This window comes from Camelus ferus, chromosome 33 (genome assembly GCF_009834535.1).
Source record: "Camelus ferus isolate YT-003-E chromosome 33, BCGSAC_Cfer_1.0, whole genome shotgun sequence".
Lineage (NCBI taxonomy): Eukaryota > Metazoa > Chordata > Mammalia > Artiodactyla > Camelidae > Camelus > Camelus ferus.
The window spans coordinates 10198174-10224744 of NC_045728.1; the positions used below are offsets into that span (position 1 = coordinate 10198174).

Genomic DNA, 26571 nt, shown 5'->3' on the forward strand with positions numbered 1-26571 from the left:
AAGTCTTCCTGCCATCAGATCTCCTGGCCCCAGTTAAACTTTCAGATGGCTGGCTGACATCTTGATTGTAACACCATGAGAGACTCCAGCCATATAAGCTGCTCTTGAGTTCCTCACCCACCAAAAATATGAAGTAGTAAATATGTTTTGAGGTAATTTATCACAAAGCAACTAATAACTAATAAAACAGCTATTATATGCAATAGTTATATTAAAACTTTTTTTTTTGGTCTCTGTTCCATTTTCATAGCATCCTATTCTTATGTTAGATATAATAACCTCCTTAATTTCCTCAAGTACACTATCTAATGTAGAGGTTTTCTGGTAAGTTCTTGTCTACTACCTAAATTATTTTCTGCTAGTGGCAGTTTTTCCTGTTTATTTTGTATTCTATCTTTTATGCTACAATGTTTGGCATTATGTATTATCATAGGTCTTGACTTTAACAACTTTTGCCAGAGTGAGTAATGCTGCTCATATGTAAGAATGAAAGACTGGGCAGCTGATTTGGCTTTCTTGTTCTGCTATGTGGAAGTAGGTCCATTTCAGTTGGGAGCTCCTCTGAGCAGGGTGAGCCCCTGGCATGTCTAATGTTCAGGCTTTAGGCCCCCTAATGTGAGCTCCAGGGCACTGACACTGTGAAGGACTTAACTCCTTACTCAATTTATTCAACTTCTATAAAAAAGAGCATATTCGTTTTCTTCTGATACATAAATGACAGACTGCTTATATTCTACAATGTAAGGATTAGAAGTTGCTGACATAATTGTTTTGATTACAGACCCTCAATTAATTCATCATTTTTAGTTTTATTTCTTACCCGTATACTCCATAACATATGCCAGGTCTGAGCCTAAAGTCACTCCTGGGTTCTCATTTTCAGACTGGCTCCCACTTTGGATTTCTTAAACAAACTATGGGCTACAACTTTCTTTCCGTTGTTCTATCCATCATTCTTGCCCACTTTCAATTTCCCCAAAATGTGTTGAAATCTCTCACTGGTTGATGACATCATCTCTTCCTCTACCTGTTTTCTCTTTATGGTTTTTGTTTACTCGTTACCTACCATGTTTTTACTTCAATGAGACATGAGAGCCATGAATTAATGCATTACTCAATCGAACATTTTTGGAATTCCACTTAAGACAAAACCTCCAGACTTTTCTACAAATGCCACCCCTGTGTCTTTGTCTTCAATAAAAACCTGCCAATCCCACAGCAGGTTACCTCTTGGGCTACAGCCCTCTCAAACGGAGACTGATGCTGCTACCGTACACTGTGGACTGCAGGGTGGAGGTGAGACAGACACACTTCTTTTACCATTATCTTACCTACTAACAAAAATCTCTTGCTCCACTGAGGCTCTCACTCTCTGGATAATATCACATGTTCTCCCTCCTACCAACAACCACCTAGGAACACTGAACCTTTGGCTGCTGGCTCACAATTTTCCTTTCTATGCTAGTATCAAGTGAGGTGACTTCAAAATCTGTGTCTATAAAGGCATTCAAACTCTTGGTTCCTTGGTTCCTTACCTTCCTCACCTCTAGCAACCTCCTCTATGCCATCTTGGTGACCACTCCCACAGATCTGTCCTTATCCTGCCACACCAGAAACTGAACTGCTTCCAAAATCACCAACAGAGATAGGCACTTCCTTCTCCAAATAAAACCACCCATTCCCTCGGCTCACTTGCTTAAGAAGCCCATTATATGAAGTATGAAGAAATACGGTAATACGCTCTTTCCCAATTGTCTACAATTACTTCCTATCTTTCTTTAGTCTTCAAGTCCCCTTGCCCTTCTCACTAAATCCTCAGTCTCAGCTGATAACCTTGCCCTTCACATACACTCTGCATCTCATTGCTTTTCTCCTTCTCAGAACTTTGTTCTACTAGTTGTATAGTCTGCCTCCTGCATTTTCAACCTCTTCCTCTCAACTGGCTTCCCCTTAACATTAAAAAGTTTTTAAAAAGTCCTCTTCAGATGCACTCCCTCTTTCCCCCAACATATACACAACTACCTCTAACTATGGACCAGTACCCTCAACACTTTCCACAGTCTGCGTTTTTTATTTGTGTGACTATCTTCCCAGAAGACTAAGACACATGGGGCAAGACTCCCTGTATAATTGCTGTGTGCTAATATGTGGTACAAAGCTAATGCCTGGCAAGAGAGCTCCGTAACTATTTTCTGAATGGATGAGAACTCAAAAGTATCATTCAGCATAGATTTGTCACTGGTTATAGAATATTAAAATATTAAAACTAAATTAAATTGAGATCTAGCCTTGATTAAATTAATCTGCTATTCAATTTCTTAATATAATTGTTTTAAAATCCTGCTACTTAGTTAAGTAGAACCACAGCATTAGCTCACCCATATCATTCTCTTTCCCTCCTTCCTGGGAAAGAGTGGCCCCTGAAACTATGGGGGACATGGAATTGGCTGGCAGGTATCCAATGTCTGCTCCTTCACTTGCTAATCCACTCTGGCGCAATTTAGCAGAGTCCTGAGGTTCAGGACTCACAGATGAGGGTGTGGTTAAGTGCTTAGGGTGGCGTTGCTTCTGTAGTTCCATAGCTCTGCCAACTGAGCAGAAAGCAATGGTTAGCAATTCACGTTGCAAAACAGCTTAAAAAAAAAAAAAGACAATGTAAAGAATCTGGAAATATTTCTGGAAAATGGTGGGCCCTAGAAAAATATAACATGAATTATCACACAGAATGAGGAACAGACAGATAGATAGACAGATAGGAAGGGAGGGAGAGAAGAAGGGAAAAGAAAAAAAGGAAGAAAGAAAGAGAAAAGATAGAAAAGAGAAGGAAGGAAGGAGGTAGGAAAAGAGAGAGAGCAAGAGAAAGAAAAAAAAAAGAGAGGAGAGAAAGGCAAGGGAAAGCAGAGAAGGATGAAGAGAAAGGGTGGGAGATGGCAGAAGATGAGGGGGAAAGAGAAGAGGCAGAAGAAAGGGTCATAGATCATGAGAAAAGGAGCTGAGGAGAGCAACGGTAGGTGGGGCAAGAGGGAATGCCCAGGGGCAGAGGTGGACACACAGGAAGCTGTATTCATTCACAAGTAGGGAAGACGAAGCCATGAGCTCTTAGCACGCCCCTACCCCACTTCTCCCCAACACTCACAACGGCATCATCACAATCTGCCTCCGAGACTGGGCAGACTAATCCCCATCCTGCTCATCACCGCTGTGCACATCAGTCACCACGAGAAACTAAAGACTCTCAGGTCATCACCCCCAACAGCGCTGCACATCCTCACACAGCTTTGTACATCTGTGATCCTAAAATTCTTCCTTCCCTAATTTCTACAATTCTTCTGTATCCCTTGGAACTCATGGTCAGCATCTGTGAAGTGCTCCATTCTCTTCAACCTCTTCTCTAAAAATTTCCTTCATCTTCTCAGTGTTTCTCAACAAGGGACACTGCTGACATTTGAGTGAGAACTCCTCATTGAGTGGGACATTCAGTTATCTCTGTATCGCAACCGCCCCCAGCCAACTCCAGCCATGCCTGTAATCTCAAATGTGGTGCTGCCCAATGTGAGGACCACTACATGACCTATTTTCTCCCCCCACAGCACCACCAACCCTACTTCTCCCGCGGCCCTCTCTAGAAGGCTGACTCTTTCCATTAGGTCTGCGGGTGGAGGGATATCAGGAAATAAAGCACAAAGAAGAGGTGGAGAAATTGCAGGAGTTTGGAAAAAGTGAGTAATAAACGTACAGAAAGATCAAACAACGTATGGCGGAGAAATCCAGGCATGGTTTGTTATTTAAATTTAATGATCAGAATTTGAATGCAAACAAAATCAGAACTGGCAAGTAAATTAGGTTATGGACAACTGATGGAATACTCTACTGCCACTGAAGATGTTTATGACCACTGTGTAGCCATATGGGGGTTCGGTGCAGAAATGACATTGAAAAGAAACAATGGAAGTTCAGTGGAATCACTTCTAGAACACTTCTCCAGCAACCCATTCTAGCTAAATGAGCCTCTGATGCAGAGGTGGCATGGAATGGTGGGAACGCAGCATTTCAAACTTCAACATACTTGCACTGTTGTCATGACGGCTTGGTCTCCTTGGGGGTCCCAGGATGCTGGGGAATCCTCTTCGCTTCCCTTTTTCTTCTCCTTCCCTATCTTTCTTCATACTTTGCTAGAGTCAAGGTACAATCAAAGAGATGAGATATGTAACAGGATAGATTTCTTTCGCTGCTTTTAAAGATAGAAATGCAATTCTAATGGACAGTTGAAAGAAACTGGTTAAATGTAAATTAAAGACACACATACAGCACTCATTAGAGGCTGGCACACAGTACTATGTACAGATCAAATTCAAGATGTCTTTTTAAACACTTTACAGGTGACAATTTTGGGAAATGAAAGGTAGTTTTATAGAACATTTACTAAGAGCCTGTTTTAAGCAATTCATTCACCTGTTGAACAATATTTACTAAGCTCATAATGTGTGAAGGCGCTGTGTTAAAAGCTGGGGATACAGTGATGAAGGAGATCTTACCCTCATTGAAACTTACAATCTAACAAAAATAAAACAAACATATAAGGTACCATAAAAGGTACCTAACAGGTACCATAAAAGAAAAGTGTAAGGCCATAACAGAGTTGAGGATGGTTTTCTGTGTAAACTGCTCTTTTCACATTATCTAATGATTGGTTTATATGTCTGGACTTCCTCACTAGAGTTTGAATTTCTTGAGAACAGGAACCATATGTTTTACCTGTTGCCATGCCTAGCACTAATTTGCTGAAAAAGTTAATACTGAGAAGGAAAAGACTGCAGTCACATGTAAAGAAGCACAGAGACCTGAATATACTATTATTATTCTAATCTTACCTTGATTTTGGGAAGGAATCCAATCCGACCCCGCTTGTGCTCCAAATTTCGAGGTTCTTTCACTTTTACTCCCAAATGCTTCATGTACATGAGGATAACATATTGCATTGTCGAACTGGAGGAGAAAGGATTAATAAGACTTCTGAGAAGGGATGGTAGGTAGAATAAAGATATCAAATACCTTCCAAAACCCCAATACTGGCATTCTCAGAATTCATCGAATGAAAAATAAGGAATTATCTATTCACTGTGGACAGTAAAGGATTCTACCCAAGACACCAGAATATTAGTCAAATAAATTCAGACTACCAGAGGGAGACAGTCTATATTTTCAGTTAAAAGAAATAAATCATAATTTAGGACTGACAGGGGAAAAAAGTTTCATTTTTTCTTAAAATTCAAGAAAAAAATAGTTACATTACCTCTTATCTTCTTCCACAGCCTGAGCAGTCATCCTAAAAATAAAAACATTTAAAAACAAAATATTAAAATTTAATAAAAGAATTGTTATTAAACTCAGATACCTGAAACAAAAGAGTCAAATGCGTTGACACCTACCTGAAATCTCTGTTACCTGGAAAATGAAATATCAGAAAAATTCTAATTCCTGAAGGAACTATATGCTTTTTACCCTCATGCCATCAACTATAAATGTTTTATAGCAAGAAATATCTCCACAGCCTGTGAACTGAAGCCAACGTAAATATTCAACCTATTTGTGATCAGTTGGAAATTTTACAATTACTCACTTTACCAACACCCAGGAAAAGAAATACAGGAACTTTATCTGAAATATCAGCAAAAATTAAAAATTCCAGCCTCTCAAGTATGACAAAATAAACAGGCCCACAGAGACAATCTGATACTCCTCCTAAATTTGTTCAAAGTGTACTTTAAACATAATTAGCATCTTAGTAGAGAGGCATTTCTATGCATACTTCCTGTACTTACAAAACTTCTTCAATTTTGGCAACAATCTGTTCCGCACATGCCCGTTCCTTCTCCAAAGTTACCCGGTCCTTATCTCGCTCTGCATCAAGTTTCGTCAGTTCGCTTTCAGCCAAGGTCAGCCCCATGCTACGTTTCTGCCTGAAGGGAATAAGAGAAATTTTCTGAGGTAGCCTAGAAAAAGACATCCCCTCTGGAGATGTTACATCAGAGTTTCCATAGCTATGAATTTCTAGCAACAGGCAAAATGTCACAGTTTTCTATTTTGGGATCCATGTCACCTAGGACACCAGAGGAAAAAAATTCTAGAGGCAACCACTCAACAGAATACATACCCTGAAGGAACACACTTAGCACAGACAGAGTACTAAACTCAATCCTGACAGTGCATGCAATGGGGACTATGGACTCTCAGTACCACGTCAGCCTTTTGACTCCAGATGTTCATTAGGTTTTAATAACAGTGATAAAGACCACATGCTAAGCCAAGGACTTAACGTTTAACTTTTTCTTACCTAAAAAGAAAATTAATGCAGAACGACCATATCAGCTTCTATCTACCACAAAGCTTACCGAAAATCTTCCAAGTGCCTCTGGACTTCTGGGTGGACTCTTTCTTGCATGGTTTGGATATAGTGGCGATGTAGATCCTCAGGAATAAGTTCAGGTCTTCTTTTTTCTGCATAAATAAAAGGAAAGAAACCACTTGATCTAAAGGCATATTCTGTGCATTGTAACTGACGATCTATCAACACTATTTGGTACGAACACTTAACTTGGAGTAAGACAAAGAGAAGTTCTTCAATATATTTATGTATTTCATCTCAGAATTCATATTTCATTTATCCTTAAATGTATTATAGACTCTTTGTCTGTTGTGATTCACATGACCTTCTGGTCACTATGTAACAGATAAAACCTTTAGAGATGAGCTGAGCTACACATCTTTAGAGATGTAGTTCTTCAGCATGCTGCTGCTCCAAACTTACCTAGATCTACTGATATTTCATCTGGAACAGAAACTTTCAGGTGCTAAAACAAAACGCAAACAAGAAGTGAAATAGCATTAAGGGCTTTTCTAGACGCATATAAGTACAAAATAAAGAGATCCAATTTGAATACCTACTTTTACAAGCATATTCATGTATAAGCTCATTTTGGGGGGTTCCACCCATCTAAATTTCATAGCTCTGGAATGTTCTATTGTTTAAACTTGAAAACAAGCCCTTTCCCCAAGGATCATGTTATAAAGGAAATATGTACAATTGTTTTACTAGATGACTGAATACTTCTGTGCCTTACTTATTCCTGTTGGCACTGGCTTTCTAGAATGAATGACTACTGGCTTGGGCTTTCCAGAACCTTTAGTTAATAAAATCAGTTATACATCATTTGAATTGAAATAGGTAAAACCTCAACTATGTGTATATTTATCATATGAAAAATTTACTCCTATATAACATGATTTTTATTTGCTGTATTTGAGACATATTACAGACCATAATATTCCCAGTCATTTTGCTATGTAAAGTTAAAGAACCTCACAAGACTGGTCATACCCCAGTGAAAAGGTATTGCATGGCAATGCTGAGGCTTTGGAGTCTTAAGTCGCTAGTTCTTACGTTGAATTAAGGCAACTGTGCCATAATTTACTTCTTCTTAGCTAGGATTTTTTCCCATAATAACTGCAGCTTCTGGTCCCATTACCAGATAGTTTTCTCCTGTTAATTTGGGAAATGTCTTGGAAAAAAATTATTTTGCATTTGGAGGAAATAACTTCTTTATGCTTACTTTGTATTGCATACCTACTTAAGTCACATTCTTCCAGAATTTAAACAACTACCATTAAGATCTGAAGTTTTACATTTAAAGATAAGTCACTGCTAAAAATTATATCACTAATATTTATTTGAAGAACAGTGAAATGAATTTCAAAGCTTTCTCTTTAACTAAAGTTGTCATCAGTAGCTCAAATCAACTTACCTATAAGTATTTCTAGCACAAATACAAAAAAGTATATAGACATTCATTTCTGTACATGAGTATTTATATGAAATAAATATCACCTGTGGCATAAAAGAATAATTAGCAAATTAACCAATCAGGATTCTTACACTTTATTGATAAATTTATATAAGTTATGAGCAGCAGCATACAAAGTTTTGACTTAGCGTGGAGCTCTCTTAAGAAACGTGAAATTCAGATTACTTCAATATACCGTTATCTTTTCATGGAAGAAAATTATCTTAATAAATATAGTGTGTAATATTTTAAGCAATGGCAGTATAATCAGAACCCTAACTAATCCATTCAGTAAACATGTGAGTGACCACTCTGTCAGGATCTATTCAGTATTGAGGAAACAGCAGTGAACAAACTGAATAAAAATATCTGCCCTAATGGAGCTTACATTCAGGGCAGAAGAGTAGCAATACAAACAGACAAAATAAAGAAAAAAACATATAAATTCTGTGGACAAAAATAACACGGGAAAGGTGACAGTGAAGGGGGTGTAATTTTAAGTAACTTGGTCAGGGAAGGCCTCACTGAGAAGGTACTCACCATATTCAGCAATGTGTATATAAGCAACTTCGTAATAAAATACAAAGCAAATGGGGCAAGAGCTGGAGGGAGAAGTGGAGCCAAATGTTTCTGTCTGCGTGTGTTTGCTTTAAGATAGGAAAACTAATACTGTTTACATGCTAAGTGAATGGTTCACTGGTGATGCAGGAGAGAAGGGGGCGAATTGCTAGACTAGCATCTTTGAGAAGGTATAAGGAAATGCGATCTGGGTAAATAGTGGGAGAGGTGGCATTAGATAAAAGCTAGAACCCCTCCATAGTGTCAGGAGAAAGGGCTGAGTATATGGTATGATGGGGGTAGGGTGATATATCTTGTAGAAGTTCTCTTCTGTATACCTTAAATTTCTCAAAGAAACAGTAAGGTCATCAGCTGAGAGAAAAACAGGAGAGGAAGTGATGGAGATTTTAGGAGCGAGAAAGCGAACAAATGTGAAAGAAGTGGGGGCGTTCAGCATGGTTATCCAGGAAGTATTAAGGGATAGCTGTTATTCACCCTATAGCATGGCTAATAATAACACATATGAGTTTAAAAATCTTATTAAGATTCCTCCCCGTAAAATAAAACACTAGTCTATTATCATTTATATGAGGAAGATTATTTCCACCACTTTTTAGTAAAACTTGTGCCTCCACACTTTAAAGTCCAATTATATAAGAATTACTCTTTGGATCCTAATAGATATATATATTTCATTTGTGTTCTCTTTTTCACTCTCTCATTGTATTATGCACACATATATAAACCCAAATATACATAATATCCCTTAAAACCTCCTACGAGAATTCATGTCTATAATTTAGAAATGATAAAAAGTCAAGAATAATCAATAACTGAGATATAATAGAGATGTCAGAAAGCACAATAAACTGCAAAAACATGAAAGGGAAGATTTGAAGTAGGAAGCCAGTAACTCAATGTACTAAAGCAAAAATTACAATATTAACTTGGTAACTTACTGCAGATCGATCCAGGAAGAACTGATGAAACTCAAGGAAGACACGACGAGTCTCCTTGGAATTGGTCTGTTTATAAAGGTCTGAATAGAGATAACAGAGCTGTAGTAGAGAAAGAAACGGGGGAGAAATCATGAAAACGTAATTTGATAGACTCCTATTGAGTAGGAATGCTTGGAACAAGCGGGCCACCATAAACAATGTAGTTATTACCATATAACTAAGTCTTTAAAAAAACTGGTAACATTTAAATTATCTTTCATATCTATCCTTATACGTTTAGAAAACTGAAAGAAGTCTGCCCACTCATCTTGCTGAAGTGAAAAGTTTTGTGGTATATGAATCAATGTAAGAACTATGAATTGGCTAAATCATAAACTACATTACCAATGTTGCAGGGTCAAACTGTGAAACTACATGGTGTAAGAAAACAGCCAAGTGAGCAGGGCGAGATTTTAGCAGTTCAATGCTCTGGAAACAGCTACACTGCCCATTGATCTAGAAAAAGAAATAATTATACAGTCAGTAACTCCAATACATAAATACAAAATGTAATGTCAGCTCACTTAAATATAATTATCTAAAACTCACTTTGACCTACCCTAAAAAAATTCAAGATTTAACAAAATTTCCCTAGAATTTATTAACAACACAGGCTATGGAATCTCTTCCTCTGAAAATTAATAACCTCTTGGGGATATGCTGGAAGAAAGACCATTTTGGAAGAATGCAAGTCTAGAAGATGATTATCAAGGAGCTCAGATGTTTACAAATCAGTACACAATAAACAGTTTAAAAACACTTTTTAAAATGTAATGGAAGGCTTTTTCTCTAATAACAAAATAGCTGTCTTCCTTTTGGGGGGCCTAATCACAAAAATGGTAATAGGAAATGAAGTTGTATGATTTTAAATAAGACAACTGCTAGAATACTTGTATATTCCCAAACTACACTGAACACAGAAAAGAGCAACAGTCAAACTTAAGGTAACCTAGAATTATGTAAGTTATCTAAAAAAAGAACACCAATTCTATACAATCTCTTTCAGAAAATACAAGGGGAGGGGACACTTCTCAACTAATACTGAGTCTAGCATTATCCAACTACCAAAACCAAAGACATTATAAAAAACGACAGACTAACATCCCCCATAAACACAGATGCAAAAATCCTACCAAACTAGTAGCAAATTAAATCAAACAACATACAAAAAGGAAAATACATTATAGTCAACTGAAGTTTATCTCAGGAACGCAAAGCTGGTTCAACATGCTAACAGTATCAATCATGTAATTTATGGTATTAAGAGAGTAAATTAAAAAAAAAAACCCATACGATCATCTCAATCATTCAACAAAATTCAACATCCATTCATGATAAAAACCCTCATTAAACTAGGAATAGAAGGAAACTTCCTTAAGCTAATAAAAAGTATCTACAAAAAAATCTATAGCCAGCATCATTCTTAATGATGAAAGACTGAACGCTTTCTCCCTAAGATCAGGAATAAAGCAAGGATGCCCTGTCTCATCACACTGATTCAACCTCATGGTCATATTGGAAATCCTAACTAGCGCAATAAAGATAAGAACGAGAAATAAAAGATAAGCAGCCTGGAAACAAGGAAATAAAAATTTTCTCTATTCATGGTTATCTTATTCATGTAGAAAATCTTAATTTATTATTAGAAGTTCTTAGAAGCAGTGAGTTTACTAACAAGATCATGGGCTACAAGGACAAGAATAAAGCCAATCATCATATTCCTATATGCCAGCAATAAACAACTAGAATTTGAAATTTCAAAAAATTGTAATAACATTCCCCCTCTCCCAAAATGAAGTACTTGGTATAAATCAATGACTTCTTATCAGCCTTGAAAGCAAAGCCACTTTTGTTGGTCAAAGCTAAATAAGCAATTAACCCAAGCAACTAACTAATCTGTTCTAAGATTTTAGCTACAAATCCTTATAAATATAATTCCAAGTTTCAGAAAGTGTTCATTTTTGCAAGAAACCAAACATTTCAGAAAATTAATAATTTGGGTTTTTTAGGAAAAAGAAGTCATCACCTGTTCATGTTCAGTACCAAAGTCATCATCCTCTGCTCCAATAATATGAGGTGCTATACGAGTAGAGGGGCTCCCGATAAGTGATTGAGTGTCCTGGTATTACATTTAAAAAAAAAAGGAAAAGAAAAATTATCTGCTGGTCAATTGCAGAGAAAGAACAAAGTCAAACCATCAAAAAGACATGGCTCACAAAACTGATTGCATTTCTTTTTATTTATTTTCTTTAGTTACTTTATTTTCAAAGTGGTTCTCAAACTTTCAAGGCCATAAATCACTTTAACAAAGAAAATCACATTTTGATCACTTCTTGGGAGGAAAAACATTTCTCCTGGAAATAATAAACACCCTTTGCTCACTACACTCTTGGTTATTTGGTTATACACTCTCTGTGTACTTCATTTATTATTTCATACATATCTAGGCCTTGTTACAGAAAGAAATAAAGCTGGGTTACATAAATAGTTACAATTTTTAAAAGTTACATTAAGAAAAAGTAAATGAAGACAACAAGGCAAAGAAAAAATACGAGTAGAAGTAAGACAAGTTTAGCAGGGAGGTTAATACAAAGGTTTCTGTTAATGTCGCATAATTGAAAGCTGTCACTAAACTCTTTTTTTTTTCATTTAAAATTCATTTTCATAAGTACATAATGCAGTGTTTTTCAACCCTGGCACTGTTGACATTTTGGGCCAGATGATTCTTTGTTGTGGGGGTTGTCCTGTGCATTGTAAGATGTTTAGCAGCAACCTTGGCCTCTACCCACCTACTAGATGCCAGGAACAGCCTCCGAGTAATAACAATCAAAAATGTTTCCAGACGTTGCCAAATGTCCCCGGAGGGACAAAATCACTCCTGGTTGAAAATCATTGGCATAACGCAATAAAATGTTCAAGTAATCACACAAACACTGCTATAGAAACAACAATATCAAGACTGCAAAACCAAACTGTAGGCTAGCAGTTCTCACTCCCATGCAATAGCTCATCCATGTGTTAATTTACTTATAAAGCTGGATTTAGCATAAAGAAGGCAGTGTAGGGACATTAAAGTATAGTGTAAAAAATATAAGACGACAAAGACTGAAATCAAAGACTATACAGTATTAAGAGAAATAAAAAATTTGGAAGAAATATGAAAAGAATGAGTTTCGCTTAAATCTGACAGCAGTTGAGCAAAGAGAATGAGGCTGTAGTGATGTGGGAGTTCTCTGCAGAGTAGTTACGGCTGAAACTATGTACATGGACCCACAGTTATAAATTAAGTGAATAACACATAGCATGAGTTTTTCTTCCTTAAGTGTGTTGCAACTCTATGTATTTGCATTTCCTAAACTGGATTGTGCCTTTTTTATTCTTGTTTTTTAAATCCCAAGGCTTTAATAATTAAAAAAAAAATCAAGTGGAACAGTACAAATTTGTTTAGAGGATTAGTGGGACAACTTCTGATTCTACAGCTGATTTGATGCCTCTGATTTTTCAATTATGTTGCTAATAATAAATGAATCAAAATATGCTGTTAAATCTTTTACTATAAAACTCTATACAAGTCTTAATTAAAAAATAAAATCAGAATGCTAAAAGTATTCAATTAAGAATACATAAGGTCTAGCAATTCCACCTGAGTATATATCCAAAAGAACTGAAAGGAAGAACTCAAACAGGTATCCATTTGTACATCCATGTTCAGAGTAGCATTATACACCACAGCCAGAACATGAAAACAACCCATGTGTTCACTGACAAATAAATGGAGAAAAGAAATGTGGTGTATATATGTACAATGGATAATTATTCAGCCTTAAAAAGAAGGACATTCTGACACATGCTAAATCATGGATAAACCTTGAAGACGTTATGCTAAGTGAAATAAGCTGATCACAAAACGACAAATACTGTATAATTCTACCTATATGAGGTTCCTAGTCAAATTCATAGAGACAGAAAGTAGGATGGTGGTTGCCAGGGGCTGGAGGGAGAGGATAATGGGGAGTTAGTGTTTAATGGGCACCAAGTTTCAGCTGGGGAAGATGAAATAGTTCCAGAGATAGAGATGGTGACAGCTACACAACAACGTGAATGTAACTTAATGCCAATGAACTTAAAAATGGGTAAAATAGTAAGTTTTATATTATGTGTATTTTACTAGAAAAAAATATAATCATCTAATAATACTAACTATGGAGTATCTCTCCATTTATCAAATCTTTATTAAGTGCCTTTAATAAGTTTAAGCTTTTTCTCCAAAAAAAAGTACACACACTCTCACACAGGTACATATTAGATATGTCTATCACTTAAGTATAAGGAAAGCTAAAGAAAACACTATCATTTCATGGATTTCATACTCACAGTGTCCTGAATTACTTCACTTTTCTCTGGATTTTCCTCTAGATAAATCCTCTCTTTCAGGCCACTCTTGGGACTCTAATAAAGAAAAAAAAAAAAGACATTCATTTCATTTCAAGAGGCTCACCAAAAGGGGATAAGGTAAAACAGTGTGAGAGAATAATATTCTAAATTTCATATTTGTACTTGAAACTACTAAATATCTTTCAAATAATACTTGGATCTACTACTATTTTCTTGACTTTGGCAAGTCACTTATTCTCTTAGTTTTTTAGTTTTATGTTGATAAAAAAAATACAGAATCAATAGGAGAGTTTTGCTTCATCTTCAGGCATGAGGGCTACTTTCTATCAAATAACTCTAACTAGATATATTATATATCTCGACTCATTATGTTGAAGTCAAACTTTATCCATTTCCTCTAACCCCCTCTGTCCCAAACAATCTTTCTATCCAGTTAAAAGCATTGTGCCCTATTTATATGCTTGAAAATAAGCTTCTGTCTATTTTTCTGTTACTACCTCATGTGAAACTGTTGCGATTTTTATAAAATTTACATGGTATGTAATGATTTAATATAAAATAGAAACTAAACAATATGCAGAACTTCAAGTTTGGAGGATAAAGAACACCCCAGAGCAATGGGAGCCATTCTTCAGAGCAGCTGAAAATTAAGGTACAAGAGATTTTTGTGTAAATGCCAATAGGGAAGATACACATTATCTATACATATACCAAGGTACCACAAGGCAGAGAAGACAGTGATTTAAAATGTAAGCCCCCCTTGGGGGAAACAGATGATTCTGGGTCTTGGGCAAGAGATATAAAATACAATAAAGCTAGAATAATCTTGTCACATCAAAAAGCAAGAAAGCTATGTTACGGGGGAGTCATGTCACAAGAACACAAAAGACAACCTGAGGGGGCTCCCACTAGCCAAAAAAGGGGGACAATTTAAGTATCAAAAAGAATAATGACTGCAATGGACTGAAATGTAATAAAGTAATAAGCACGTATATTAAAAATCTACAAATTCAAAATATTACACATGTACACACATAGGCGCACACATGGGCACACATCTCGACATCAGTGACCTTTGGAGTTTGTTAGGGTACCAACTCTTCTGAAAACAGATACCTAAAGGAAAATTATCAAATATTTACCCTGAATTTCCTGTATAAGCTATATAGGGTATTTAAAATAGCAAGAGAAAATTCTTTATAAAAATAAGTCCATCTAATAAATATAGAAGGAATAACAAAATTATAATATCATTTTGAAACTACCAATTAAATAATGGATGCAGGCATTCTGATATCAATGGCAGATAAAAATACTAGATAAAAATTTAATAGAGAAATTTATAATGAAGAAATCATGCTGACATTATCTGAACACCTTATACAAACAGTCACAAAAAGACAGCCAGACATTCACCTTCTGATGTGATGTAACAGGATATACACAGTACCACCCATGAATTGTTCTTGCCAAACAACAACTCTCAGACCTTAATCTGTTCAAGACTCTAGATCTTACTATCAGTTTTCAGGAAATACACACCAGAGGAACATGTTAAACAACATCATGAAAATGCAATTAGAATGTCGGTTGTTTTACTGGACTTATGACCCAGTTTAACAAAAAACAAACAAACAAAAAAAAAAAGCAAGAGAAAAAAAGAGGAAGGAACTATTATAAGTTAAGACACTAATCAACCAAAGGCTGAAGATCTTGACTGGATCTTGATTCAAATAAACCAACTGCAAAAAGATCATTATAAGACTATTAGGGTAATCAAATTCCATATTAAGAAAAAATTAAGATTTGACAACAGCATTTTGGCTGTAACTTTTTAAATCTTCTTTTCTCTTAAAGATACATATTAATTAAATAATGTCTTGGATTTACTTTAAAATAATCCAGTATTTAGAGGATATGAGGAATGAGGAATGAAGGGATACAGACAAAACCAAGTTGGAGCACTTGCTGATGACTGCTGAGGCAGGGGGATCATTATGTCAGTGTCTCTACTTTTGAATAGGTTTGAAGTTTTTCCAAAATAACTTTTAGAAAGTCAGCCACAAACTGAAAATCAGAGAGGCAGATGCTCCAGGCTTTCGATGATGATTTGTGATCAAGTTGCTTCTCTTGTGAGAACTGGGGTACCCTTTAAAGCCTTTTCTGAGGTGAGCAAAAGCAGAGGATTTTACTATGATAATGATATCACAAACACCACAAGGAGATTATTTTATTTTATAAAAATTAGCAGAAAATGGAAAAAAAATTAAGAGCATTGATTGATTCTAACAATCCTAATACAGTGCATTTGAAATGAACATGGAAATCCATGAGCTAAAAGCAGCACAACTCTAGCTTCAAAAAGACACTTGTAGGAATTATACAAGTTTGTTGTGTGTTCAGTGAATAGCCTAGTCTGCACTGTATCATCTCTCACGTGGATTTCTACAGCATCCACTTATTTGGCCTCAGTTTCCTCATCTGTGAGATGGTGATACTGCTTCTTTAAGATTATTATGAGAGTTAAAAAGAGAATCTGTAAAGCATTAGGTATAATGGCTGTCACAAAGCAGGTATGCAATAAATGGTGACAATTTATCAGCCATTTAACACACATTTGTTAAAGTCCTTGTGAGCCAAGCAGTCTTCTTTTCTTACTGATCTCCCTGTCTCTATGCTCCAATTCACTTTTCCATACTGATGTGTTTCTCACTGTGCCTCTCTTCTGCATGTGAGGTAAAACCCAAACTCTTTACTCATTCATTTTGTAGTTCATTCAAATACTTATTAGACACCAATCATGTGTCAGTTTTAATTCACTGGAATGCCTATTTTTACACTTGCCAATTCACTCTGTATTTTATAAGGTTTTATTTCTAAGCCACAGATATTACTAACATTTCTATAAGTACAAGATACAATTCAATTTTTTCATTCGTATCACTTGTTCTGAATTCCTACAGTCTAGCAGTCTTTGGAGACATAAGGTCAAATAGGATACGCACTTTGCTCTCAAGAAACTTTCCATCTAATGGTACAGACAAGCCATGAAAACAGAGAGGAGAACCAGCCCTAAACCAAAAAGGAGAAGTATGAGAGAACACTGTTAGAATAAGCTGAAGCTGATTATAACCTGGACTCAAGGCTTCATTTCTAAGATCAACGCTAGCCATTTCATCGGCAACCCTAATATACTGGTAAAATTTTTACTGCTCTCCCAAAATGTTATGCATTTTCATATCCTGGAGTCCTTGAGTGCTGGTATTTTGGAACTAGCAGAGGCAGATCACTTATTAGCTGGGTAAGTTTGGCAAGTTAGTCACTTTGGCCTCAGTTAAAGTTATGACAACAATAGCATGACTTCATAAGGCTGTTGTGAGAATTAACTAACATTAAAAAAAAAAAACGTAAAACACTTACTACAGCTTATGGTATGCATGGGCAATAAATGTAAGCTATGTAACTTTTTTCTTGGGTCAAAATTGAAATCCTCCATTAAGACATTTAGTCTATCCAATCATAAGACTCCTGTTACCATGTTTCAAAAAATAAAAACATCTTCAAATTTTCCTTGCATGAGGAGCTGAGTCATCGGGCCTAAGCCCCAAAAGGTGCCCTCTACGATAACTTAGACCAGCGGCTTTCAGTTTTTCTAACCACAACCTTTAATAAGAGTAATTTTACATTGTTAACCAGTATGCACACACACCCACACCCCTATACACATACGTATATGTGTGTATATACCACAAGAGGCACACAAAGTAATACCTACCTCTTCTACATGCAAAACACTCCATTTCCTATTTTATTCTTTTAAAAAAAATGCAGGTCCCAAATCACTAAATTGATTTCATGACTCATATTAAAAAAAAACTGATTCAGATTACTTTCCTCGTCACCTCTAATGAGGGTGATCTATTTTTAAGTTGTTGTTCCTATCACTGCATACTACTTACAAAATAATGCTGCACAAGCAACACTGAGCTTGACTTTTAAGTATTCCTGTAACCACGATGCTACATCATATTCAACTTAAAATATTTTCTTATTGTCTTCCCAACAAATACCCACATTCATCTGGCAATTTCTGGGTTAATCAAGAAAGCGTTACTAAACATGGGCTATTAACTGAAGTCTATCTAAGAGGACGAAGGCTTTTCCTCTTTGTGATGGCAAAGTGCCCCATGATTCAAGACTGAGTCACTCTGACCACAAATGGAATATTAACATGCTCTTAAAGTTATCAACAGTTGGCCTCTCGGTTCAGTAAGAAAGCACTGGCATTATTAACTTCTCTACCCACAAACAAGACGCCTGCTGGGAAATTCCATCTCCTCAAAAGAAACATTTGGAAATGGTATCCAAGGGAAAAAGTGAACTCTGGAACTAAAACCTCATATACAACAGTATCCAGAATTTCTGCTCATCAAGTTGCTATACTAAAGATGGTGGCGATAAAAAATAAGAGAACACCTCTAGTTCATATAACTTAAAATAGTATCTAAAAAAGAGTTGTGGAGAAAAATACAAGAAGATAAAGATGCAGAGCACTTACATCTGCACTGTCACTACTGGGCCGAGAAGCATCTCCACTGCTATAGTCACTTCTGCCTGCTCCATCACCAGGATCCGCTTCTACTTCACTGACTGTTAGTGTGTCACCTAATGGCTTGGAGGATGTAACTACAGCTCCATCCTAAAACAGATTAGGCACACACACATGTAAACACATTTAAAACAAACATGAAAAACTTTTATCATTGACTAAATAAAGACAGTTGCACTGCAACCTTATGGGAGACTTAAAAGTTGGCCAGTTTGATGTGATCAAGAATGCTTAAAGCTCTAAAAGTCAGAAGCATAAATAACTACTAATTCCGCGGTTGTAAAATGGCATGACATTAAAGACAGGGAAAGTGATATTTCAGTAGAGAGTAAAATTTCAAACTTCTAAATAGAGCAAAGATAATAAAATAGTTTGTTAACTTATATAATTTACATTTCCTGCCCGTTAGTAAAGATTATGGCACTATAACTTGTGGTTAACTGCCTTTCAACACTTTAGAACGTCAACAAATTGCCAATTTGGGACACAATGATATACTATAAATTACTAGAACATTTTAAATCAAGAATTACAGCTTTACTGTTGAAACAGGGTAAGACTGTTGTCTTTGCTCAGTAGTAACAACATAAAACTGTCAATATTACTGAGGCAGAATACTTAAAACTTAATATAGATAATGGGACTAAAAGTAATTTAAAAATTATGTAATCAAAAGTACACTGAACCAGGAAGTCAGGAGGCCTTATAAACGTGTGATCTGGTATGCGTCATTTAACCAGTTTGGACCCCAGTTTTCCATACCACAGCATGATTTTTTTTTAACTTTAGAATGAGCAAATTAGGATAAATGATTTCAAAGAATCCTTTCAGTTCTATGAACCTACAGACCTAACTCAGGAAGAATAACAAATAAGCACCTTTTACTCATTTCTCCAGATCCCAAATCTAAATATTAATGAATATAAACCTGGTTGACATATAAATGCTGGGCTGTTTTTTCTAATAAGACCCTCATCTCCATAACTTATACCTATGGAGCAAATCTACTGCAATCTATTTTTTAAATTAGGATAAAAATACAGTCATTAAGAATATGAATGTGCTTTGAATTCACCAGACTGGGTTTCAATTCCAGTTCCATCACTTGTGAGCTACATGACCTCAGACAAGTTATTTAATTTCTTCAAGTTTCTCTGTTTCTGTAAAATGTGGGGAAACAACAGTAGTATCTAATCTCAGAGGGCTGTTTTGCAGATTAAATTGGAAAAATCTTACATCCTACTTAAAAACATAACTGCCATTCTGTTTCAAAATGGCAGAATAAACTTCAAACATGTAAATGTATGTACCTAAATACATTTTAATAATTTGTCATATCAAAGCAAAAGCACTCAGTTCTTTCTAAAGTTATTACAAAACGAAGAAGTATGATATTATGAGCAAGCAAACAATCAGAAGCCCACATTTCTTTTAACTAATCATTATTTCTGTACCACCCTACACAGGACATCCTGTTGGCCTATGCTAGAAAAAATAACTTTTAAAAAAGGTGACTGCAACACTCTCTGACACATTCCCAGAAGAAAATTCTCCTGCAAAAAGTTGGGTAGCACTTTTAATAGTGATGCTACCTGAGCAGAGCCTGTGGCTTTGGATAACTGCTCTTGCAGCTGAGGAATGTGTTTCTTGGCCTCTTGGATCTCTTTTAGCAACCTTTGGGCAGGTGTTCGGTTGTAATCTTCCTGCAATAACTGAAAAGTTATAAACATATTTCAAGAATTAATTACTTACGTCAAGAAAATATTTTAAAAGTCTATTCTTAATAAAATAGCTGACGTCATTGATTAAAACATGGCTTGATTATGATTATAATAAATGCCCACTCATGTGTTCACTGGCCTGCAAACAGCCCCATGTCTAACTTAGTACCTGTAGCCGTTCCTGTTCTTTCTGTAACATTTTTCTTAGAATTTCTACTTTCTGGTTATGAACCACATTGTTTTCCTCCTAGAAAAAGATAAAAAAACAAACAACCAACCAGCCAATACACGGAAAGTGAAGCTAAAATAAGTATCAAAAACAAGTCATACAATATTACATCCCAGCTCCAGTTTTCAATACCTATTAGGATTTTATTTCTGGCGGTTTTGAGAACAGGCTTTTAGACATGACATTTAAAGATAAAAGGTTACAGGGAAATATCAGCCCTTCTATTTTACTTTTGCTAAACTAGGTTCAAAAAACATTAAATATTGATTATTAGTTGGAGAAATGAAGTTGCCTTAAGTATAAGGATAATAATGTCTTCTACTTTCTCTCCTTTGGATCTTGACTATCAACCCCCTTGTGTGGCTCAAATCCCCAACATTTCCTATGTGAAATATTAAGACAGCCCCCAAATTCATCTCCTGCCATCTCGCCTTGTTTTACAGCCCTGTAACACTTTATCAAATTAGTCTTCGTAAAATCCTGTTATAATCACATCACTCTATTGCTCAAAAAAAAATTCACGATATATTCCTACTGCTCATCCAGTTCCATGTATATTAGCCTCAGAGTTGTGACTTTTCAAAATAAATGTCTTATTTTTTTCAAGCTCATCTCCTACTACATACATCTTTAACAAGCACCAGCTAAACAAGAGTCTTGGATGCTTCCCCCAGATACTTGATGCTTTCTTGGCTCTTTATCTTATTTACTCTACTCCCTCTACCTGGGTTGCCTTCTTCCCCATTGCCACCACTTAAATGTTACCTGTTTTTGAAGGCTCAATTCAAATAACAGCTTTCCATAAAGTCCTTTCTTATCACACCTGGATGTGCTGTCTCCCTCCTTTGAAATCTCACAGAACTTAAAATTTTCCTTCTCGTAACGTCTACGATCTGCCTTTGTAGTATAATTACTTGTAATCTCTTGATTCAATCTCAAACAACAAAGGTTTATTACACACCCACTACTAAATGCCAAGCAATATTTTAGACTCCGGGGACAGAACAATAAACAAAGTAAACAAAAAACCCCCCCTGTCCTCTTAGAGTATATATGCTAAGATAACAAAGGACTTTGAACACAGGATATCTTAATTATATTTTTGTGGGTGGCACCCTGTTTTGTATATGGTAGGTGTTAAATAGTTGCTGAATTAAATCTGCTATCCCCATACCTTGTAATCATTCCAAATTATTATGCAATTTTTTAAATTAGCAAGTTATTTTCTAGAATCTCCAACTTAACTTTATCAGCTCAGCACTTCGAAATTCAACATAAAGCAAAGGCATCACTATACAACTGAGCTTTTACAAAGACATTCTCCCACTCTTACCCCCATGAGCACAGGACTAGTAATTCTCTCCATATTCCCAGATGCTCCAGGTGAATGAGGGGATGTCATGATGGGAGACATATGTCCAGTGACTGACGGCTCTACTTCGGAATCAGCAAGTGGAATCTGGGGCGACCCAGGTGGGCGTCCCTGAACAGTAAGAGCTACATAGGAACCCGCTTAGGGTAAGGAGATGGAAGAAAGGGGAGGAAAGGGAAAATAAGATTGTCAAAAAATTTTTACAGCATTTTACTACTTAATCTTTAATAGTTCTACAAGATCCAGTTATCTGAGAAAGTTTCACCATCTGTTAACCATTTCTCCACAGAAAAAGAATCCAATTTGTCATTTCTCTTTTATGACTTCCCTAAAAATACAAAAGAACAATGCCATTTTTCAGATAGCTAGTTACTACTCATAAGATCAGATATTACTTAAAAGCAAATAAGATTTATAACTCCAATAAACTCTTTAATTTAGAGAAGAATGAGTTATTATCAACCACCTACTATTAATGGCTATATGTTCAACCAATTACTTGAATGTAAATTTAAAAAATCATATTTTAAGATACTAATCAGGTAATGTTTAACTCATTTTCTGTAATATAATGAACTTTACATTAACTTAAAAAAAGAATATGACAAAAGATATTCCACAAAACCCAGAAAAAACCCACAACAAACATGTAGTAATTTTTAATTTAAAAAATTTAGAGAAGGCAAATTAGCTAGGCATATTTCAGGTGAAAAAACTATGGAAAGCAAAATTGACTATAACCAGAAAGACTCAACAACAGACATTCATTATTTATCTAAAATCAAGAAGAAATGAGACATTCCAAATAAATGACTTTACTAGATAACTGACCTTTAAAGACAAAAATCTTTCTCTTAGACTTTTCAGTAGAAATTTAAAATGTATTTCATGCTTTTAATCCTTATTTAATCCTCCCATGGAACTCACTGGTAATTACTTCACAGTATTTGAGGTTCTATAAACTTTTTTTTTTTTTTTTGACACTTAATGGTCACATATGCTGTGATAGCGGGGGGATTTTAAGTGTATACACTTTAAAAAGTTTTTCAATTATATTTCTGTCACCAAGTCATCTGTTTTATCTTATTGGCTTATCCACGTGCTTGTCTCTAATAGCTTCCTGGTTCTTCCTTTCCCCACTTTAGCTGTTTTTAAACTGGTTTTGATTTGAATATGCATTCACGGGTAGGACGTGAGGGAGCTCCATTACAAGTACAGTACACATGGTTTAGGCATTTCAAATTTAGATCTATTTTGTATACTCAGCGTATTTTATTTTGAGTTTTTAGCTCAGTTTTTGTTATTGCAATCTATTTTTATAGTCCTAGCATTTAATTTTTTTAAGTAAAATTTATATTAGAACAAGTAAAGTATATAAGCTAAAAATTTAAAGAAATTTTTATATTATATTTATATTTTATATTTTATAAATATATTTATATTATTTAATATATATATATTTATATTTTATAAATATTTATATTATATTTTATATTTTACTTTTTATATTCTGTAATAGTTAGCTACCAGGCATATATTTATTACCATAAGCCATCATATTTATGTAGCACATAAAATCTTATAAATCATAATCTTATTAAGTAAGTAATTAAATTTATTCCAGTATGGGAATCTAATTCTGATCATCCCATTTCTTTTTAAAATGTACTAATGTTAAGAACTATGATCAAACTGACAATTTTAGAGCACTGGTACTCTGATGAAAAGGTGAAGGAATTCATGAGTTGCTTTATCTAAGCAATAATAAGGCCAAGAAGGATTTCAGTTTATTAAATTTATTCTAAAGATGCCCACTTAATGAAAAGAATAATATTAAACAAAACAGTAGTGTTCCTGCTCGTCCATAAACAACCGCCTTTTATTTGTAGTCTCCTGCAGAACAGTCTGAAGCAGAAGATTATAAATTCTTAACCCGGGAGATTTCCAAGAGAAGATCACTGCTCTGGATTATTTAATCATTGACTTATTTGAGGGAACATGATTATGCTACATGATTGTGAAAGTTCCATTTCAGTTCATCCAGGCCACTGTGTCTCATTTCTCAATCTCTCACCTCCCAGGTCAACTCATGCATTTCTTTCAAATATGCGTTTAATATTACCAAGCATGACAAGGACATTGTAATCAACCACATATATGAAATGGATTAGAGACAGTTATCAGTAAATTAAGAATTTTCACCTCAGACTTTCCTTTAATGCAGGGGTCAGCAAACTTCAGCCAAGGGACTACATTCAAGTCACAGACTATTTTGGCAAATCAAGTTTTACTGAAACACAGCCACACGCATTCACTTATGTATCACCTATGGCTGCTTTCATGCTACGATGAGAGTCAAGCAGTAGACTATCTGGCCCACTAAGCCTAAAAAATTTACTTTCTGGTCTACTGCAGCAAATACTTGCTGACCTTCGCTTTAAGGGTTGCAGAATACAAAACAGAAAAACATTCACCTACATTTGATTAGCTTCACCACTTCCAAATGGTTTGAATGAGTCACCAGCGTTCCATTCACCTATAAGAAAATGAAAATAGTCTCTATCAGATACTATTGAGACAACAGATACATTGACTTCAGGACTTATTATACAAGATACAAATCAATTATAATACAATATGGTAAACAGGTCTACATTAAAATATGTATATATTTGGTTCAATATTCACTTTTACCACTATTTTTTTAGGTATACTTAGCAACAAAATGAACTTGAGCACAAAAAAAGGGCCTTGATTTAAAGGACATTGTAAGGGGAGGGTATAGATCAGTGGTAGAGTGCATGCTTAGCATGTATGAGGTCCTGGGTTCAATTCCCAGTATAGTACTTTCATTAAAAAAAAAAATAATACATATATCAAATTACCCCCCCCTCAGAAAAACAGGACAAACAAACAAAAAAAGGACATTGTAACTTACTCACTATGGAAAAATAACAAAATATACTATGCAACAGATTTATAAATCCTTCATAATGAAGGACACTTGCAAAAAGAAAAGATTTCTTTGCTTTTAATTACAAATGTACTGATTTGTCAAAAGCATAATAAATTTTTAAAAATATGAAAAAATAAGCAATATTTCCACAATAATACTGAATTTATTTTTAGTTTTCCAATCATAACCTAATCTATTTTGGAGAGTTTTATTATTTTATTTATTTATTTTTAAATTGAAGTATAGTTGATTTATAATGTTGTGTTAGTTTCTTGTGTACAGCAAAGTGATTACATGTGTATATAAATTCTTTTCCATTATAGATTATTACAAGATACTGAATATAGTTCTCTGTGCTATTCAGTAGGACCTTGTTGTTTATCTATTTTATTATAGTAGTTTGTATCTGCTAATCCCAAACTTCTAATTTATCCCTCCCCTCTCCTTTCTCCTTTGGTAACCATAAGTTTGTTTCCTATGTCTGTGAGTTCATCATGACCTAATCTTTACAAAGGAAATTAAATTTCAGACAGGCTAAATGCAGGAAGTGTTACCCAAAGTTACTAGTAAACCAAACAAATTAAGGTAAAAATATCAGACAATGAATCTAACATTATTTTTCTCTGATGCAAGTAATACTAATTTTTGCAAGTTCAAGTATATCAGTGTATAAAGTGGAAGTAAAAGTATACTTGTCATGCCTACCAGAGATGGTCACTGTTAACTATGATGTTTCATCTTTGAGACACTATTCTAGCATACACACACTAGATACACAGACACATATATATACACATTATAACTGCCTTTTTCTGCAAATAAAAAATATTTTTATTGCATTGTGAATGTTTTTCAGTATAGGTACAGACCTAAACCAGTGTTTTGAAAAGTTGCAGATGAAATGTAATTTATTTCTCTAGCCCTCAGTTATGCATATTAAGATTGTTTAGAAGTTTTCAATATGAAAAAGCTTAATAAATTTTCCTGTACACATATCACTTCACATTTGTACACTTATTTCCTTAGATAAGTTCCTAAAAGCAAAATTGTGCTCAAAAGTTATATACTTTCCTAAAGTATATAAATTTAGATACTTATCCATAAATTTCCATCCAGATTTTACTTAATTTATATTCACAGCAAGCTCATGAAAGTAATAACCATTTTACCATACCCCCAACTATGCCAAATGTGTATTATCAATCTTTTAAAACTTCTGACAACCAAATATATTTTCAGCTATCATTTAATTTTTATTTCGTCATTATCAGCGAAGTTTAACATATCCTCATTAATATACATTCATTTCAATTACTTTGGGGGGGAATTGCTTGATAAAATGCTGTGCCCATTTTTCTGTTAGATTATTTATTCTTCTCTTAGTAATTTAAAGGGGCTCTTTACAATCAGGATTTCATATTCTGTAACATGTTTCAGATATTTTTTTCCAGATAGTTCTTTGTAAATTTGTTCATGGTATCTCTTCCTGTACAGTAATTTGATTTTAAGCAATCACATTAGTCAGTTGTCTAAAGAGTAAGTACTGGCCCATTGTTTCCTTACTGATCAGAACTTAAGGCCTGTTTCTGGACTTGCTACTGTGCTCCACTGACAGGTCCATACCTATACTAGAGTCACTTGCTTCAAATTAATCCACACCATATACTCTCACACTTACCCACACACATAATACTTTTGCAAAGTTTATTCAGAAAAAATAATCATGTGGCAGTTTGAAGAGGAATGGAACACTTCCCCAAATTTATTAACATATTCTGATGAGAGTTTCTTGCTAAGAGATTAATCTGGAGGAATATGATCTTTACAACAGTGAGTTACTCTCCTACCCAAGAACGTATATGACTCCATCTATTCAAACTTTTATCATGCTT

The 26571-nt window shown here is 35.0% G+C and overlaps 1 protein-coding gene across 3 annotated transcripts in view; it reads right to left on the reverse strand.

Moving 5' to 3' along the window:
* Window positions 1-26571, reverse strand: part of ARHGEF12 (Rho guanine nucleotide exchange factor 12) — a 125080-nt gene that overhangs the window by 28195 nt on the left and 70314 nt on the right. For 2 of the 3 annotated variants that reach the window (XM_014551117.2, XM_014551118.2), the window contains 16 exons: window positions 24202-24259; window positions 21685-21863; window positions 20292-20369; window positions 19994-20113; window positions 18351-18491; window positions 13772-13846; window positions 11424-11516; window positions 9743-9853; window positions 9359-9457; window positions 6809-6851; window positions 6393-6498; window positions 5823-5960; window positions 5294-5326; window positions 4872-4986; window positions 4067-4172; window positions 2379-2591 (listed from right to left, as the gene is read on the reverse strand). In XM_014551117.2, coding sequence (XP_014406603.1) covers window positions 2379-2591; window positions 4067-4172; window positions 4872-4986; window positions 5294-5326; window positions 5823-5960; window positions 6393-6498; window positions 6809-6851; window positions 9359-9457; window positions 9743-9853; window positions 11424-11516; window positions 13772-13846; window positions 18351-18491; window positions 19994-20113; window positions 20292-20369; window positions 21685-21863; window positions 24202-24259 — 1708 coding nt within the window. The remainder of the gene's footprint in view (window positions 1-2378; window positions 2592-4066; window positions 4173-4871; window positions 4987-5293; window positions 5327-5822; window positions 5961-6392; window positions 6499-6808; window positions 6852-9358; window positions 9458-9742; window positions 9854-11423; window positions 11517-13771; window positions 13847-18350; window positions 18492-19993; window positions 20114-20291; window positions 20370-21684; window positions 21864-24201; window positions 24260-26571) is intronic. The other variant, XM_014551119.2, reaches the window with a different exon arrangement.